A 15,250-nucleotide genomic window follows, 5' to 3' on the forward strand; every position below is an offset into this window, starting at 1 on the left:
AATATTCACATCCTTTCCTACACAAAAAACATACAGTGTCCACACCTACACCTTGTTTTTTCCACTTAACCAGGTATTCTGGAGATCACTTCACAGTAATGTACAGAGTTTTTTTGTTCCTTTTCCCAGCCACATCATATTCCAATATCAGAAGGCTATTTCAGTTGTTTCCAGTTTTTACTATTAAAAACAGTGCCACAATCAACAGTCTAACACATACATCATTCCTATGCAGTTTATCTTTAAAACAGATCCCTAGAAATGTGATTTCTTGGTCAAAGTGAAATGCATGATCATTTTGCTAAATATTACCAATTTCATATGGTTTGTACCACTTTGTATTCCCACCAGCAAACATGAGAATGTCTGTTTCCCTAAAGCCTAATTAAATGAGCATTCTATCAATCTTTGCTTTGTTGAGTATAACTTGGGTTTTCAAAAAATCTATGGCATGTAGTCTATTTAACTGTTGTCAAGTCATATAAAATATGTTCATGACTGATTTCCAAAGGTTCAATAAAAATCAATTTTTAGTGTCAAATAATTAATCCACAGAAACATCAATACCACAGGGACTTGTCTGGTATTTTGCCTTTAACAATGAAATAGCAATGCTGCAGGTCTTTATCCCCTTGCCTTCTTCCCTGGATAAAATGATTCTGACTTTAGGGTTTAACTGAGGGCTCCACAAAACTCTAAACCTACTTCTGGTCTCATATTAATCACTAATATGTGGTTTGAGTCAACTTAAATGTCTTTCTGCCACTTCAAATTAATTAATTCTCTCATTCCCCCAGGTCGGACACATCAGTTGTCTCTGATTCTACTCTCTCTATGTCTCCTTTACCCAAGCAATCACCAAGATTTCTTATAGGTTTTTCATTAAAAGAGTTTTTACATCTGACTCAATCTTTAGCCCCATTTCCACCTACTTGCAGCTCTTCTTATCTAATTGGAGGACTCCTGGAATATTCCCTTCACCAGCCTCCCAGTCTCTATCCTGTCTTCCCTCTGCTGTGCATACTTCAATATACACTGTGGGTTTCACATTATATTGCCATTTTGCTCAAGTAATTCTAAGGCCCCTGTGCTGCCCTCCACAACGTTTTTCAACCCATGCTCCGCAGACATACTTCACTGCAGCTCCAACAAAGCAGCTCCATTTCTATTTGTTCTACACATGACATTTTCTGCATACGATTTCACTGTTCTGCAGCTAAAGAGAATACAAGAGAACAAGAGCTCAAAAGTCACTGGTCTACAGAGTCAATCCATGGAATGTGTAATCTGACAGTGCTGTGCCAACTCAATCTTCAATTAATGAATTCATGTAATATTTATTGAGAACAAATATTTACTAGGCACCATAAATAAAAAAGATGAAGTATCCACCTTCATAAAATCTACATCCAGATAGAACAGACGGGTAGGACAATAAAGTGTGCTAAGTTCCCCAAGAGGAAAACAATCTACATAAAATAGGAGAAGTGAAATAAAAAATTGGGGAAACGAGAATCCTTCCCAATCCAAAGGCTCAGAAAGTATAAAAGAATAAAGCGTCTTCAGTTGAGAGGATTACAGGGGATTCCAGCAGCCTGGGACAGGGGGTGGGGGGTGGGGGTGGAAGTCAGTTTTAATTAAAGCAAGAATGTGAAAGAAATATGAAAAAGATGGAGGGTAAAGGAGTTTGTTCATCGTGGGCAGAACTGCACCGGGTATGATGAAAAGGTCTGGGATGTAAAGGAACGGTGTAAGGTCAGGCTGTAAAGAGGAAGCAAGATAAGTGGTTTGAGAGCTCTTATCCTGAGTAACAACCAAGAAAGCAGACACTCAGGAATCACAGGTCTTATGGTTACAAGCAAATTAGCTGAGGAGGCAAGATGGTGGGGAGGGAGGAAACTCGATAGCTTGTCAGGATCCACCTGTGGCATAGATAGATGACTTTACGTATGGAATTTCTAGTGGACAGAGACTTCTGTCTAATTAGTAGATATTTGTGTACTAGGTTGATTTCTTCGAGTCTAGTAAAAAAATTTTTTTTGGCAGTTGAGGCTTCAGACATACATACAGCCTCCAGATTTCTGAGATCCTATGTGACATTAGGCTTCCCAAAGGTGAACAAGAGGACACTTGGTATCCCATTCAGAGGCCTGCCAGGTGAAATGTACAGAGCATACATTTAGTAAATGTTTCCGGATATAACAAGGAATGCCCTTCATGGTTAGGAAAGTACTGCACATTATCCTTAATGATCAACAGATTTATCTGAAGCCAGACCGCTTGAATTTAACTTTCAAATCTGCTGTTTACTAGCTGCATGTGCTAAGTGCTAAGTCACTTCAGTCGTGTCCGACTCTGTGCGACCCCAGAGACGACAGCCCACCAGGCTCCCCCGTCCCTGGGATTCTCCAGGCAAGAACACTGGAGTGGGTTGCCATTTCCTTCTCCAATGCATGAAAGTGAAAAGTGAAAGTGAAGATGCTCAGTAGTGTCCGACTCTTCACGACCCCATGGACCACAGCCTACCAGGCTCCTCCATCCATGGGATTTTCCAGGCAAGAGTACTGGAGTGGGGTGCCATTGCCTTCTCCACTAGCTGTATGTAAGCCTGGACAAATTATCTAACGTGTGCCTCAGCTTCCTCATCTATAAAATAGTGATGATGGTAATACCAACCTCCAAGGGCTGTTGTGAGGAGTAAATGAATTAAAACATATCAAGCATTTAAAACAATGCCTGGCACCCAGGCATACAGCCTGAGAACCATCAGCTTTGCAGAGTTACACTACTATCCAGTGCAATGAATATGTTAACTGCTTCTTCAAACTTTAATATTACTCATGGCCAGTCTAAGAATTTACTGCTTACCTGGATCAAAATTATCACCAAATATTCTCTTGGCAGGAATCTTCAGGGCCATAGCAGGAAATTGTTTCCTTAACTAGAATTGAAAAAAATATTACATAAAACTTATTATATAGGTCTTCTAGTTATACATATGCCAAAATATAATCTAATTTTCAAAAAAAAAAACCCATCATTAAGACATACTTTTAAGTATATCATGATTAAGTGTACAATATCAAATTATGCCAATAAAATACCATTAATCTGGCTAATCCTCTTTTGTCCCAGTAAAACAATTAGTATCTTTGTGACCTTGGATAAGCTACTTAACATCTCTGTGCTTCAGCTTTCTTGTGGAAAATGGGGATAATCTTAGCACTTATCTTATAGATTTGCTGTGAGGCTTAAAATCATTTAAGTGCTTGGATGAGAACCTGGGATACAGGTTTTGAATACCTGTTACTCCCCGTTTATGACCTCAGGAGATGTGACTTTTGTGTTCTAACAGACTGGCAATTGTTTTCTGAGAAAGCTGATGAATTTTCAATTTCCTCTGCTCAAGCCTTCTTCCTGTTAATATTCTAACATATTTGTCTCTCAGATTTGCCTATCCCCAGAGAAAAACAACTTGGTCCTGAAAAAATTCAATTTAGGGCAGTAAAGCCATAAAAATGGGTAAATGCTTATTTTTACTATAAGCTTGACATCAAAAGACCATAAATACACTGTCTTTACACAGTCTTACCAATCCTTGCATTCTTCTAGTAACTTTAAATGTTTTAGAAACAAACAAAAAAACCCAAACATATACTACATATACACATACACGAAGAGTATAAAACTATATCTCCACTGACCGGAAATACAAAGAATAGGAGAGTAAATTAATCAGTCTAAACCATGAGCGGGCTGTCAGCAAAATTCAGATCAAAAAATCTGTAGACAAATGACCCTGTTTTTTCAACAAAAAAACTGTACACAAAAGAGAGGCGGAGGGGGAAATTTAGTGATTAAAAGTCAACTCATAAAATCAACTATATTTCAATAAAAATTTTTGAAAAAGTTAAAATAAAAAAATAAACTTATAACGATTTGTTTAAAAAAAAAAGACACAAGATTATCAACCAGTCATATGAACACTAAGTATTTGACATTAAAGCATTATCATTAATTATTGTGATAATGACATTGTATATTTTTACTATCTTTTTAGAGATATGCACAGAAATATTTACAAAAAGATATGATGTCTGAGATCTGCTACATAATTACAGTGGGCTGGCTAGGGATAGAGATGAAACAAGAATGACCATGTACAATAATCCTCGAAGATGGATGGTACATTATATGATGTTCTCTATACTAGTCTATTTCCATACATGTTCAACAAGTTCTATAATAAAAAGCTTCCAAATGCAAACTACAGTCATAAAAAAGACATGTTTACAGATTGAAAATGTTACTTTTTCTCTTCCCTTTTATTCCAAATGGGCTTCCCTGGTGGATCAGACAATAATCTGCCTGCAATGGAGGAGACATGGGTTCGATCCCTGGGTTGGAAAGATGCCCTGGAGAAGGGACTGGCTACCCACTCCAGTATTCTTGCCTGGAGAATTCCATAAACAGCGGAGCCTGGTGGGCTACAGTCCATGGGGTCGCAAGGAGTTGGACACGACTGATGCGACTTAGCACACACACATGATGCTTCTAAAACTGGCTTATATGAACGTGGAATAAATGCTGGAGACACTGCTGCAAAAATGGCCAGACCCACATTGCGATCTCTCTGCTCTAACACTTAAAGCTAACAGTTGGGCAATTTAACTAGAAATAGCATGATGATTAACAATTATTAGAAAAGCAGATAGAAAGGATTTATTTCTAATAGCCTATAACACTGAAATGTATTTTAGACTACACATCTATATCTTCAGTAGTTTATCTGAAGTCCTCTCTCACCCTTTTTAGTAAGCATTCCAAAATTAGGATGATTTTGAAGAATCTCTTTTCTGCTTGTCTGATATATACATAAGTATTGTTTAATTATCAAATAATTTCCTCAGCTTCCAGTTTTATCAGATGTTTTAAGTAAAAATCTTGTAGACTGTTACTTACAGTATTGTAAAGCTTATCAAACTCTGCATATCTCCTGAAGACAAACCACTCACTCCTACCCACTGAGACCAGAACTTTATAAACCTGTGGAAATTAAAAATAACAAAATAAAATTTGAGGGAAACCCCCCATTAGCTATTTACATATGCAAATAAAATGTTTTCATACTTATGAAATTGATAATTAGACATTAATATTTACATATGATTCTCCAAGATACACAAGTATACCAACTCAAACACTTCTTTTATCTTGTTGAAAGGTGTTTTATTTTTAAAATAGTAGGAAAAATTTTCTGTAGTTTTCAGAGAGTAACATAATGAACACCCGTGTACTCATTATTCAGATCTTCTGAATTCTGGCATTTTGCAATTCTTGTTTCAGATTTCCTGCCCCAAAAATAAAACACAGTTTCAACTGATGACACTGCTCTCTTCTTTCCCAAAGGTAACCACTACTCTGAAATGATAAAGTATTTTCAAAAGTGATGCCTGGCACATAGTAAATACTCAGTTATTAGTTCTCCTTTCAGGGCATCTTTTACACAGTATTTTTCAAACCAAGACTTTATTCTCATATTTCCTACTACTTTCTTGCTGGTATTTAATATTTTCATACACACATAATTTGACATAGTCAAATAATGGTGACATAGTCAACAACCCTATGAAGTAAACCGAAAAAATATTACAACCCCTATTGTAGATAGGAGGAAATGACGGCCCCAAAATTAAATAACTTGCCCAAGTTCACAGACTTGTGAGACTAAAAGTTAAATGTTCTAACCTTCTATGCACTAGAACAAGAATCAAATCAACAGTTATAATACAGAATTATCTTTCATAGTCCATCCCACAGAGAGGCTCAGATTATAATTCAACATAACGCAGAGAAAACGATTTGGACCCCAAAGATCTTTTTATCATTTCTAAAAATAACAAGTACCCAGCTGAAAAACACACTGATGTATGTCTTGGGTTATCAACCTCATTATTTTACAGTGAAGATTAGGGGAAAGAGATGTTTATAATACAGTTGTCCACAGTCTGTAGATAACACAGTAAATTTATTTTAGAAGATGGCCAGACAAGCATTTACACAAACTATCCTTTCCCATGAGCAACTGGAAAGCTCCACTCACCACTTCATAGTTAGATAATACTGTCAGCAAAGATCTCTCTGACATTGTGTGTGCTTATGAAGTATGAACTCTGAAGTACTGTTAAAGATAAGGTCACATTAACAGACCCACAGTAAGAAGGGCCCCACAATGTAAAGCCATACCCTCCCTCCCATGAGAAAGGAGACAAAGTCTCATCTGGAAGGTAAAGCCAACCCATTCCATTAGTTGCCTGGATAAGTGATGAATCACTGAGGCAGAGAGAACAAGACCATCCAGGCACCTTACATGAGCTCCAGGGGTAAGAGAGCTTTTTGGTGTTACCTCTGGTGTTAACCAAGAGGACATTAAGTTGTCTTTCAGGAAACTGTTGGGTGTAAGATGTCAGAATTGTTTATAAGATGACACGGCTCCCTTTGGAGAGAGTGCAGAAGTACAGGAAGAAGAACCTAATCAGAGTGTCAGCAAAACAGAGCCATGTTTCTAAAAGCAGACTACAGATTTTATCTCCCATGGTAGTCAGCATCAGATGGGCCTGGAAGCAGGACTGCTACCAAAGGATAAAAGACTTAGCTTTATATGATTATGAGCTTCTTGAACAAACAAAAACCTTCTGTGCTGACTTCCTGGCGGGATAAGGTGGCTTCCCATGGATACTCGAGTACAGCCAAGACTGGAACCAAATCTAGGTTTCAGGCTGAGGCAGCTCTGCTGTAATCCTATTTATAGAAGCTGAGATAAAAGCCCTGTGAGGTTACTCATTAGCAGGATGATTTATGAACAAGAGCTTACTAAGTAAGTTCTGATAAAATACCAGTAAGTGAAAAAAAAAAAACCTTTCAAATTTGAAAACACACTCTCATTTGCAAAAATATGCAGAATTTAACAAAAAACAAGTACAATAAATCTTTTGAAGTTTTTTTAAAAACAGATTTCCTTGTTGCCTGTCTTGCACCAGTACGTGCCATCATGCTTGCTACCCACTTATCTCCAATGCCTAGAACAGCAGCTGGCATAAGAGAGAAGCTCAAGACAGTTCTCTGAGTGGATAAATGAAAGTGTAATTTAGACTTGGCTTAAGTCAAGACATTCTATAATGCAGTGCCTTTCTCTGGGAGAAGCTGAACTGAATAAAGTCATTTAAAAGGCACATGAGAACTATTCATAAACATATTATTGGAGAGTTACTGCAGTGCCTATTTTTGTCCCCAAGTATTATACAGACGTGCTGAAGCTGGACAGAGTCTGTGCTGGGTTGGGTGGGGTCTAACTGCGCTGACTAGAACCAAGCTTGTCGAGGACCGAGGACTATACTGCAGTGATCAGCAACAAACACGTGAACTTAACCCTCCTTCTCATTCAACTTCAATGCCACAAGCACTTACTAAATGTCCATGTCGGATCTAGACACTGGTGAAATGATAGCGAGGGAAGCTCTTGCTTCAAAGAACAAGTTCAGGAGAAGTGCACATAAATAAACCTAAAGGTATGTCAGGTGGTGATAATGCTATTAAAAAGCTAAAGAGGGTAAGTGGGACAGAGTGTGAAAGGGGCAGAGTGAGGTGTGAAGGTGCTCTTGTGTATCAAGTGGTCAGTAAAGTCCTCTCTGACAAGGCACCATCTGAGCATCCGATAGAAGGAGGTGAGCAAGGTGATTTGGAGGGAGCCTCAGAGAACTCTGGGGCCAGCTCTGGGAATAGCTGGTAAGAGTGACGCTGAGGCCTCCCTTACCCTTTCACAGAAGACATGGAAATACTCCTACCACGAGAAACAGGACACTTGAGATAACCCACTGCGTGTATCTGCTATGGATGAAGGGAAGGGAAGGGAAGTCGCTCAGTCGTGTCCGACTCTTTGCGACCCCGTGGACTGTAGCCTGCCAGGCTCCTCCGTCCATGGGATTCTCCAGGCAAGAATACTGGAGTGGTTTGCCATTTCCTTCTCCAGGGGATCTTCCCGACCCAGGGATCGAACCCAGGTCTCCCGCATTGGAGGCAGACGCTTTAACCTCTGAGCCACCAGGGAAGTCCTCAGCTTCCATCAAACTCGGCAGGAGGTTCTGTCCTTGAAGGAGAGAACTTCCCAAAAGGTTAAAAATAAGGAGATGGAAGGAATGAAAACCTTGCACACTCCACTATGCTAGCCAAAGTATACTGATCTCTGTCTGGTTTACCATCAACATGATGCTTTTATTTCTCTAATATTTATTTATTTTTGGCTATGCTGGGTCTTCATTGCTGTGCGCTGGCTTTCTCTAGTTTCAGCGAGTGGGGGCTCCTCTCTAGTTGTGGTTCATGGGGTTCTCACTGCAGTGGCTACTCTTGTTGCAGAGCAGACGCTCTAGGGCACACGGGCTTCAGTAGTTGTGGCAAGTGGGCTCCAGAGCGAGGGCTTAGTTGTTGTGGCATGTGGGATCTTCCCAGACCAGGCATCAAAATCTTGTCCCCTGCATTAGCAAGTGGATTCTTAACCAATGGACCACCAGAGAAATCCAATATGATGTCTCTAAAATTGGCTTATATGAATGTGGAATAAACGCTGAAGATAACGCTATAACGTCTGAGGAGAAGCAAATGGCCAGACCCACACTGCAATCTCTCTGCTCTGGGCTTGCACGCAGGCTGTGGAAGCATGTTCATTAAGGAAGGGAGAACAGAAAATGGAAGGGCTGTTTCCAGCTCCCTGTTTGAGATTCTGGGAGAAAACCACCATTAGGGGGCCCCTACCTAGTTAAGAAGGCAGACTGGAGTGATCAGAGGGTTTAGTTTAACTTCTCAACCCCTCCTGTGATGTGGACTCTGGCAGGGGCAAGGTGACCCAGTGGTCAGAGCCCGGGGCAGACCACTTGAGTGAGGAGCAGTGGAGGGCACGCAGAGCCTCAGTGGGCTCCACGGCCATCACAGAGGCCAAGGGGAAGCTGAGTCAGCAGTCAGTCACCCCCACTCGCCAAGCCAATAAAGAACAGATAACAGATCAGTCCATCAATGGCGGATACCAGTGGTGGATGCAGGCATGAGGCCCAGGGTTGGATCAGGTCAACCACAGCCAGAGATTCACCAGACCCGTCACTCTACACCTGGAATGGCAAAGATCTAGAGGATGACAAGAATGCCTGGCCTTTGCTAGGCTACCATGAGGTCAGTCACCCACTGAACAAACACTGTGAAAGGCGACACCTTTCCTGCCACAAACCACGATGCCAAGTTGGAGAAGGAGCTTGTGTTCACGTAAGAGAAAGAGACCACAATGAAGAAGACGGCGTAGGCGTTTTTACTTAAAAGAACTGCTTACATTTTCAGTCAAACTGTTAAACAGGATTGGGTTAAATGAGTTTCTTCATAGTGCTCAATGGGTGGGGCCTTACAAGGAAGAACAGATTGGTTACAGACAAGATTAAATGACAGTTTTTGAGGAAAAGGAAGACAGCAGATCTCTGTATGTACTAACAAGACTACTAGACTAAATACTAATAGTGTGGCATTTCACTAAATAGAAAAGTGACTGTTTTCCAATAGCAGTCACTGATACACTGACTCAGCCAAATACCCATTGCTTGTTCTTTATAAAGTCCTACAGTAGATGATAAGAAGAAGGTGATACATTGCGCAGTCATTTCTGACTCTTTGTGACCCCCTGGACTGTAGCCCACCAGGATCCTCTGTCCATGGGATTCTCCAGGAAAGAATACTGGAGAGGGTTGCCATTTCCTCCTCCAGGGGATCTTCCCAACCCAGGGATTGAACCTGCATCTCCTGCATCTCCTGCATTAGCAGGTGGATTCTCTACCACTGAGCCACCGCCATGATGATAAAAAGTAAAATTAGAAATAGACTTTGCCTTTATGGTGAAAAAAGAGATAAATACTAGATTAAATATTTTTTCAATGGAGGTAGAAAATGACAAATGTCAAGACCTCCCTGGCGGTCCAGTGGTTAGGACTTCACCTTCCAATGCAGGAAATCCGGGTTTGATTCCCAGCCAGGGAACTAAGATCTGACATGCCTTGGGGCCAAAAAAAAAAAACACATAAAACAGAAACAAAATTGTAACAAATTCAATAAATATTTTTTAAATGATCCACATCAAAAAAAAAAAAATCTTAAAATGACAAAGATATGTGGAAATTAAGACAGTGGTTCTTCACATGGAATCAATGACTTTCAGAGTCCACAGATACCGAGATGTGTATGTGTCACAGAACCACGCGTACGCACGTTTTCAACTGAGAGAGTCTATCGGACAGTTCACAAGCATCTCTGAAAGGATAGGGAAACAGGCAAAAACCTACACTAAAAAGGAAATTGTATTCCATCACAGTACACAGAGAAGACCGTGGAGGACACATCATTCGAAAGATCAGCTGCCAAATCTAGGGGAGGCCATTCTAGGTTCAGGAAGAAAAGCAGAAATGGAAATATTCTCTACATTCAATTCTGCCCCATGAACTTCACATTACATACTTACAGTAAACCTCTTCTTTTTCTCTCTGTGTTCATCAGAGCTGGGGATGCTTACACTTGGACAGCTCTCCTTGTAGTCCATGGTATAATCCCTTTGAGTTTATTGCCTCAGAAGGACATGAAGAAGTGAGTCCAAAGAAATAGTCAGCAGAGGACAAACACAATTAGCTAATCCAAAACATAAAACCTCTTGAGGTAATGTTCAAACTCCATCATGCAACCTTAACCAACAGAAAAAAAAAAAAGAACTCATTAGCAAAATGATTTTAAAATACCTTGATTTGTCATTCCTGGCTCACAGAACACATTTTATTCTTCTTCTGGCAGGAATTTAACTTTTGATCGTAAGTCTCAGCCCAGGTTAGAGACATAGCGTCTGTTATGTCCCTTTCAATAGCTAAATCACAATCAAGCATTTGGGTCCTGTCTACTTTCTTTCCTGCTAATTTCCGGGAGCATTTACACCACGGTTCCTATGGACCAAGGGGTAACTCTCACCTGAAAGGACTCTATGGTGATGGACTGAGAGCAGGGTTTTCAAAGGGTGGTTTTTAAGTTCCTAGCATCAAGAGGAACTGGTGAAGTTTGCTTCCGATTGGGAACCTGTCTAGTAACCAAATATTTACTCCCATTTTACAAATGAGGCAACTGAGACACAGAGAGGTTAAGTGACTTGAAACAAGGCTGTCTGGCTCCCACCAGGTGACCCCTCTCCCAAGCTACAGCTGAAGGTCTGGGAGCAGTTCAGTTCAGTCGCTCAGTCATGTCCGACTCTTTGCGACCCCATGAATCGCAGCAATGGCTTTCAAACACTGTGAGAAGGGGTGCTTCCCCATGTCCTGTTGCTTCTCTCACCTCTGCCCCCACCAGGCTTAATCAACAGTCCCTTTGTTCGGGTCCCTTCTACTCCAGTAACTGCACCAAGAATGACGCCAGAAAACTGACCCTCAAAAATGAAATGCACATTTGATCAATATCCTGATGACCTTACTATGGAGAGAGGGGATGGGAAACTGACAATCTTGGCACATAGTGATACCAAGACCATTCAAACTTCCTGTCCCAGGATGAAGTACCGGTGGTGAGCAAGGTGCCATAAGGCCAAGTATATGATGAAAATGTTGATTTCAAAGATAGTGACTTGGACTGCAGCTGCTTCTGACTGTCCCTGAGAATATGCACAAAACAAATGACCAATTGAAAGCTGTGAATTCCCAAATTGATGAGTGGAAAATCTATGGCTGTTCTAAATGAGTCCTTTTCCCCCAATAGCTGCTAATCTGATACAACTAAAAATCAAGGCATGGTTTGATGACAAAGGTTGCAGAAGCAATTAAATATGCAACGCTGTAAAATCTCTTATGCTAACATGAAGGCAAGAGCTAGAAAGGTGAATGACCCTAAATCACAGATGCAGGCACTTGGGCAGATAAAGATGAGGCTTGCTCCTTGGAAAAAAAGCAATGACAAACCTAGACAGTGTATTAAAAAGCTGAGACATTACTTTGCCGACGAAGGTCCTTATAGTCAAAGCTATGGTTTTTCCAGTAGTCATGTATGGATGTGAGAGTTTGACCATAAAGAAAGCTGAGCACCAAAGAATTGATGCTTTTGAACTGTGGTGTTGGAGAAGACTGTTGAGAGTCTCTTGGACTGCAAGGAGATCAAACAAGTCAATCCTAAAGGAAATCAACCCTGAATATTCACTGGAAGGACTGATGCTGAAGCTCCAATACTTTGGCCACCTGATGCGAAGAGCCGATTCACTGGAAAACACCATAATGCTGGGAAAGACTGAAGGCAGGAGGTGAAGGGGATGACAGAGGACGAGATGGTTGGATGGCATCACCAACTCAATGGACATGAGCTTGAGCAGCTCCGGGAGATGGTAAAGGACAGGGAAGTCTGGCGTGCTGCAGTCCATGGGGTCGCAAAGAGTTGGACACGACCAAGCAACTGAACAACAACAAGGGTGTTTAACTCCACATTTGGCCAAACATCTCAGCTGAAAGTAGCGACTTGCCCTCTGAGGAGACACAGCCTTCCTAACTCTCCTCCTATAAGCCCTTTCAAATTGTTTCACAATTTCTCTTTACCCCACCATCCCTCACTGCCTCCTAATGGGAATTAGATGCCAAAAAGGCCCAGAAAAAAGTTCAAAGCCTACTCTGAGAGGAGATCAACTTTACACCAAAAAAATGTGCAGAATCTCAACAACTTTACCAGGAGTCTGAAGAGCACATGTGGGAGTACATTCACAGTAATCTAAACGTAAGATTACTGCGGCCCTAGACGCAACCACAGGCGCACCTCATCACACTTTCTCCAGACCTTACCTAAGAAGTACCTGAGGCCATTCACAAGGGTGACCGGCCACTGGGAAACAGAAGAGCGAGGTTTTTCCAAACGTTACCAGACACGAGCTCTGAAGTGACTCTAGTCCCAGGAGACCTAAAACATGGCCCAGTCAGAGCACCCATCTCACTTCAGAGAGCAGGTGAGAGATCAAGTCAACCTTGGTATCTGTTGCATGGTGGGTCAAATGGGAGCACTGGCCTGTCCTGTGGTTATTTTCCTAGGCCTAGAATTTTAGTGGAAATAGATACACTTTGTCACTGGCCAGATCCCCACATTGGCTCCCTGTTGTGTGCCATAAAATCCATCATGGAAAAAAAGGTGAAGGAATCCTTGGACTGCTCCCCCATCTTCCCACTAAGAAAGCAAATCGAAAACTACACCACATCCCTAGAGAAGCTCAGAAACCAGTGCCACTGTCAAAAACCTGAAGGATACAGGGGTGTTGATTCCTACTACATTCACATTTATGGGTCTGTTTACCTGGACCTTAGGGCATGACTGTGGTTGACTCTAAATTTAATCAGATGGTGATGCCAATGGGCTGTTTTTGCTGGAGAAAATGAGCATAACCCTTGACATCCGGTAAACAACGACTGACCAGGCAGAGGGTAAGGGGAACAGAAAGTAAGTACTAGAAGAAAAAAAGGGATGATGAGCAATTTGAGCCAGAGGACTAGCTACAGATGCAGAGACGACAGCGGCTACATTTTATTTTTATTTTTATTTTTTCTATCACCTTACATGAAGAACACTAGCAGTGACTCCACCTGGGAGCATGAATGAACTGGCTGAAGTGACTACAGGACCTTGAGTTTCCTAGTTAGGAAGAGAAGCTTTATGCTCAAGTGTGAGCGAATGCTAAGGGACAGAAAGAGGAAGACTGCACTGACGTTCTCTGTTTTTCTTTTCAGACTCCACCCTGCTCCACACCACACTCCACAACCCAGGACAGTGACCGCCACAGCCTGCACCGCACAGGTTCCCTGGCCCTCTGGCTGCCGGCTGATTTCATCCAGAGAGGCACTGGCAGGACATGGGGTGGAAAGAAGGGGATCAGGACGTGCATCTCCTCGCCCTGCTCCCTCCTGGGCAGGCTGCGGCGTGGCAGCTGCTGTGTTCCTCACTCTTAAGGCCGAAGTTCCTGTCGGGAGATCCTTTCTTCTATGACCACAGCTCTTATGGGGATGAAATGCACAATTTTCTACCTTGAGTCCTTACACAAGTTTAAATGATCGGAGTTCCAATTTCCTAATCTAGAAGATGCAGCTAGCAACACCTACCTCATAAGGTTTTAAGGATTTGCGATGAGTGTCAAAAACCTAGCACTGTTCAGTCCGTCAGTCAGTAAAATGGATCAAATACATAACAATTTGCTTCAAATGAGTTTTTATTTCCTCATTCAACAAATACTTATTAAGCTTTCATTGCACATTAAGCAACACAAAGACAAAGAGAAAACTCTACCTGCAAGGAACTTGACTAATGGGGTAGAATGATAAGCAATACAGAATTTATGCGAGTTGGTTAAGTATGATTTTAGATGTATGCATGGTACACTCTCAGAGCACACAAAAGGGACATGCATGCAAACTGTTATGGATCCTCAGTCTTCTTAAAGATAAAGCCAGGCAGGGATTTCCCTGGTGGTCCAGTGGCAGTGGCTAAGACTCTGATCTCCAAATGGAGGGGGCCCAGGTTTGATCCCTGGTAAGGGAACCAGGTCCCATGTGTCGCAACTAAGAGTTCCCATGCTGCAACTAAAGATCCCTGTGCAGCCAAATAAATACATTTATTTTTAAAATTATAAAGCCAGGCAGGTATGGGAACAGATGTTTGAAAGATATCACACTTGTCTGCCTCAATTTTCTCTGGAAAAGGGAGTTAGAATCATGGAATTATTGCTGTGAAGAAATTGTACAAAGATCAAACCATTTGTCCACGCTGGTATCCAGCAAACAGCTTACAGTGCTAGGATTCCAACTCAAATCTGTGACTTCCCAAATCTATATGTATTCATTTGCTATACCACACTGGCTCTCCTTAAGCTGAGTCAAACCTGCAACCTAACAATATTTAATATTTAGTGTCTAAGCAAGATTATAACCCAGACTGTGCTTCACATTTGTTAATCTGATTGCTCCTCACCACAGCTCCACTGAGAGGAAACCAAGGAGAAACCTAAGCATAAAAAGATAAAGTAACCTCCTGAGGTGGTGGAGTCAGGCTTTGAACCAGCAGTGGTCTGACTTTAGGACCACTATCCTTTAGACAACACTACCTCGACAACACATGTGTGCTCTCTCTGGGAAGCAATGAAGAAGGTGCATGGATGTGTTTTTAAATGGTCAGA

General features: G+C 41.5%; 1 protein-coding gene across 27 annotated transcripts in view; it reads right to left on the reverse strand.

Annotated features, from left to right (window-relative positions):
• Window positions 1–15,250, reverse strand: part of SGK3 (serum/glucocorticoid regulated kinase family member 3) — a 155,400-nt gene that overhangs the window by 35,155 nt on the left and 104,995 nt on the right. For 17 of the 27 annotated variants that reach the window (XM_081503217.1, XM_081503218.1, XM_081503222.1 and 14 more), the window contains 3 exons: window positions 10,547–10,763; window positions 4,963–5,046; window positions 2,869–2,941 (listed from right to left, as the gene is read on the reverse strand). In XM_081503217.1, the coding sequence (XP_081359343.1) occupies window positions 2,869–2,941; window positions 4,963–5,046; window positions 10,547–10,624 (235 nt within the window). In that variant the 5' untranslated portion in view covers window positions 10,625–10,763. The remainder of the gene's footprint in view (window positions 1–2,868; window positions 2,942–4,962; window positions 5,047–10,546; window positions 10,764–15,250) is intronic. The other 10 variants (XM_081503242.1, XM_081503238.1, XM_081503237.1 and 7 more) reach the window with 2 other exon arrangements.

This window comes from Giraffa tippelskirchi, chromosome 6, assembly GCF_054371585.1.
Source record: "Giraffa tippelskirchi isolate mGirTip1 chromosome 6, T2T-mGirTip1v1.2.pri, whole genome shotgun sequence".
Taxonomy (NCBI): domain Eukaryota; kingdom Metazoa; phylum Chordata; class Mammalia; order Artiodactyla; family Giraffidae; genus Giraffa; species Giraffa tippelskirchi.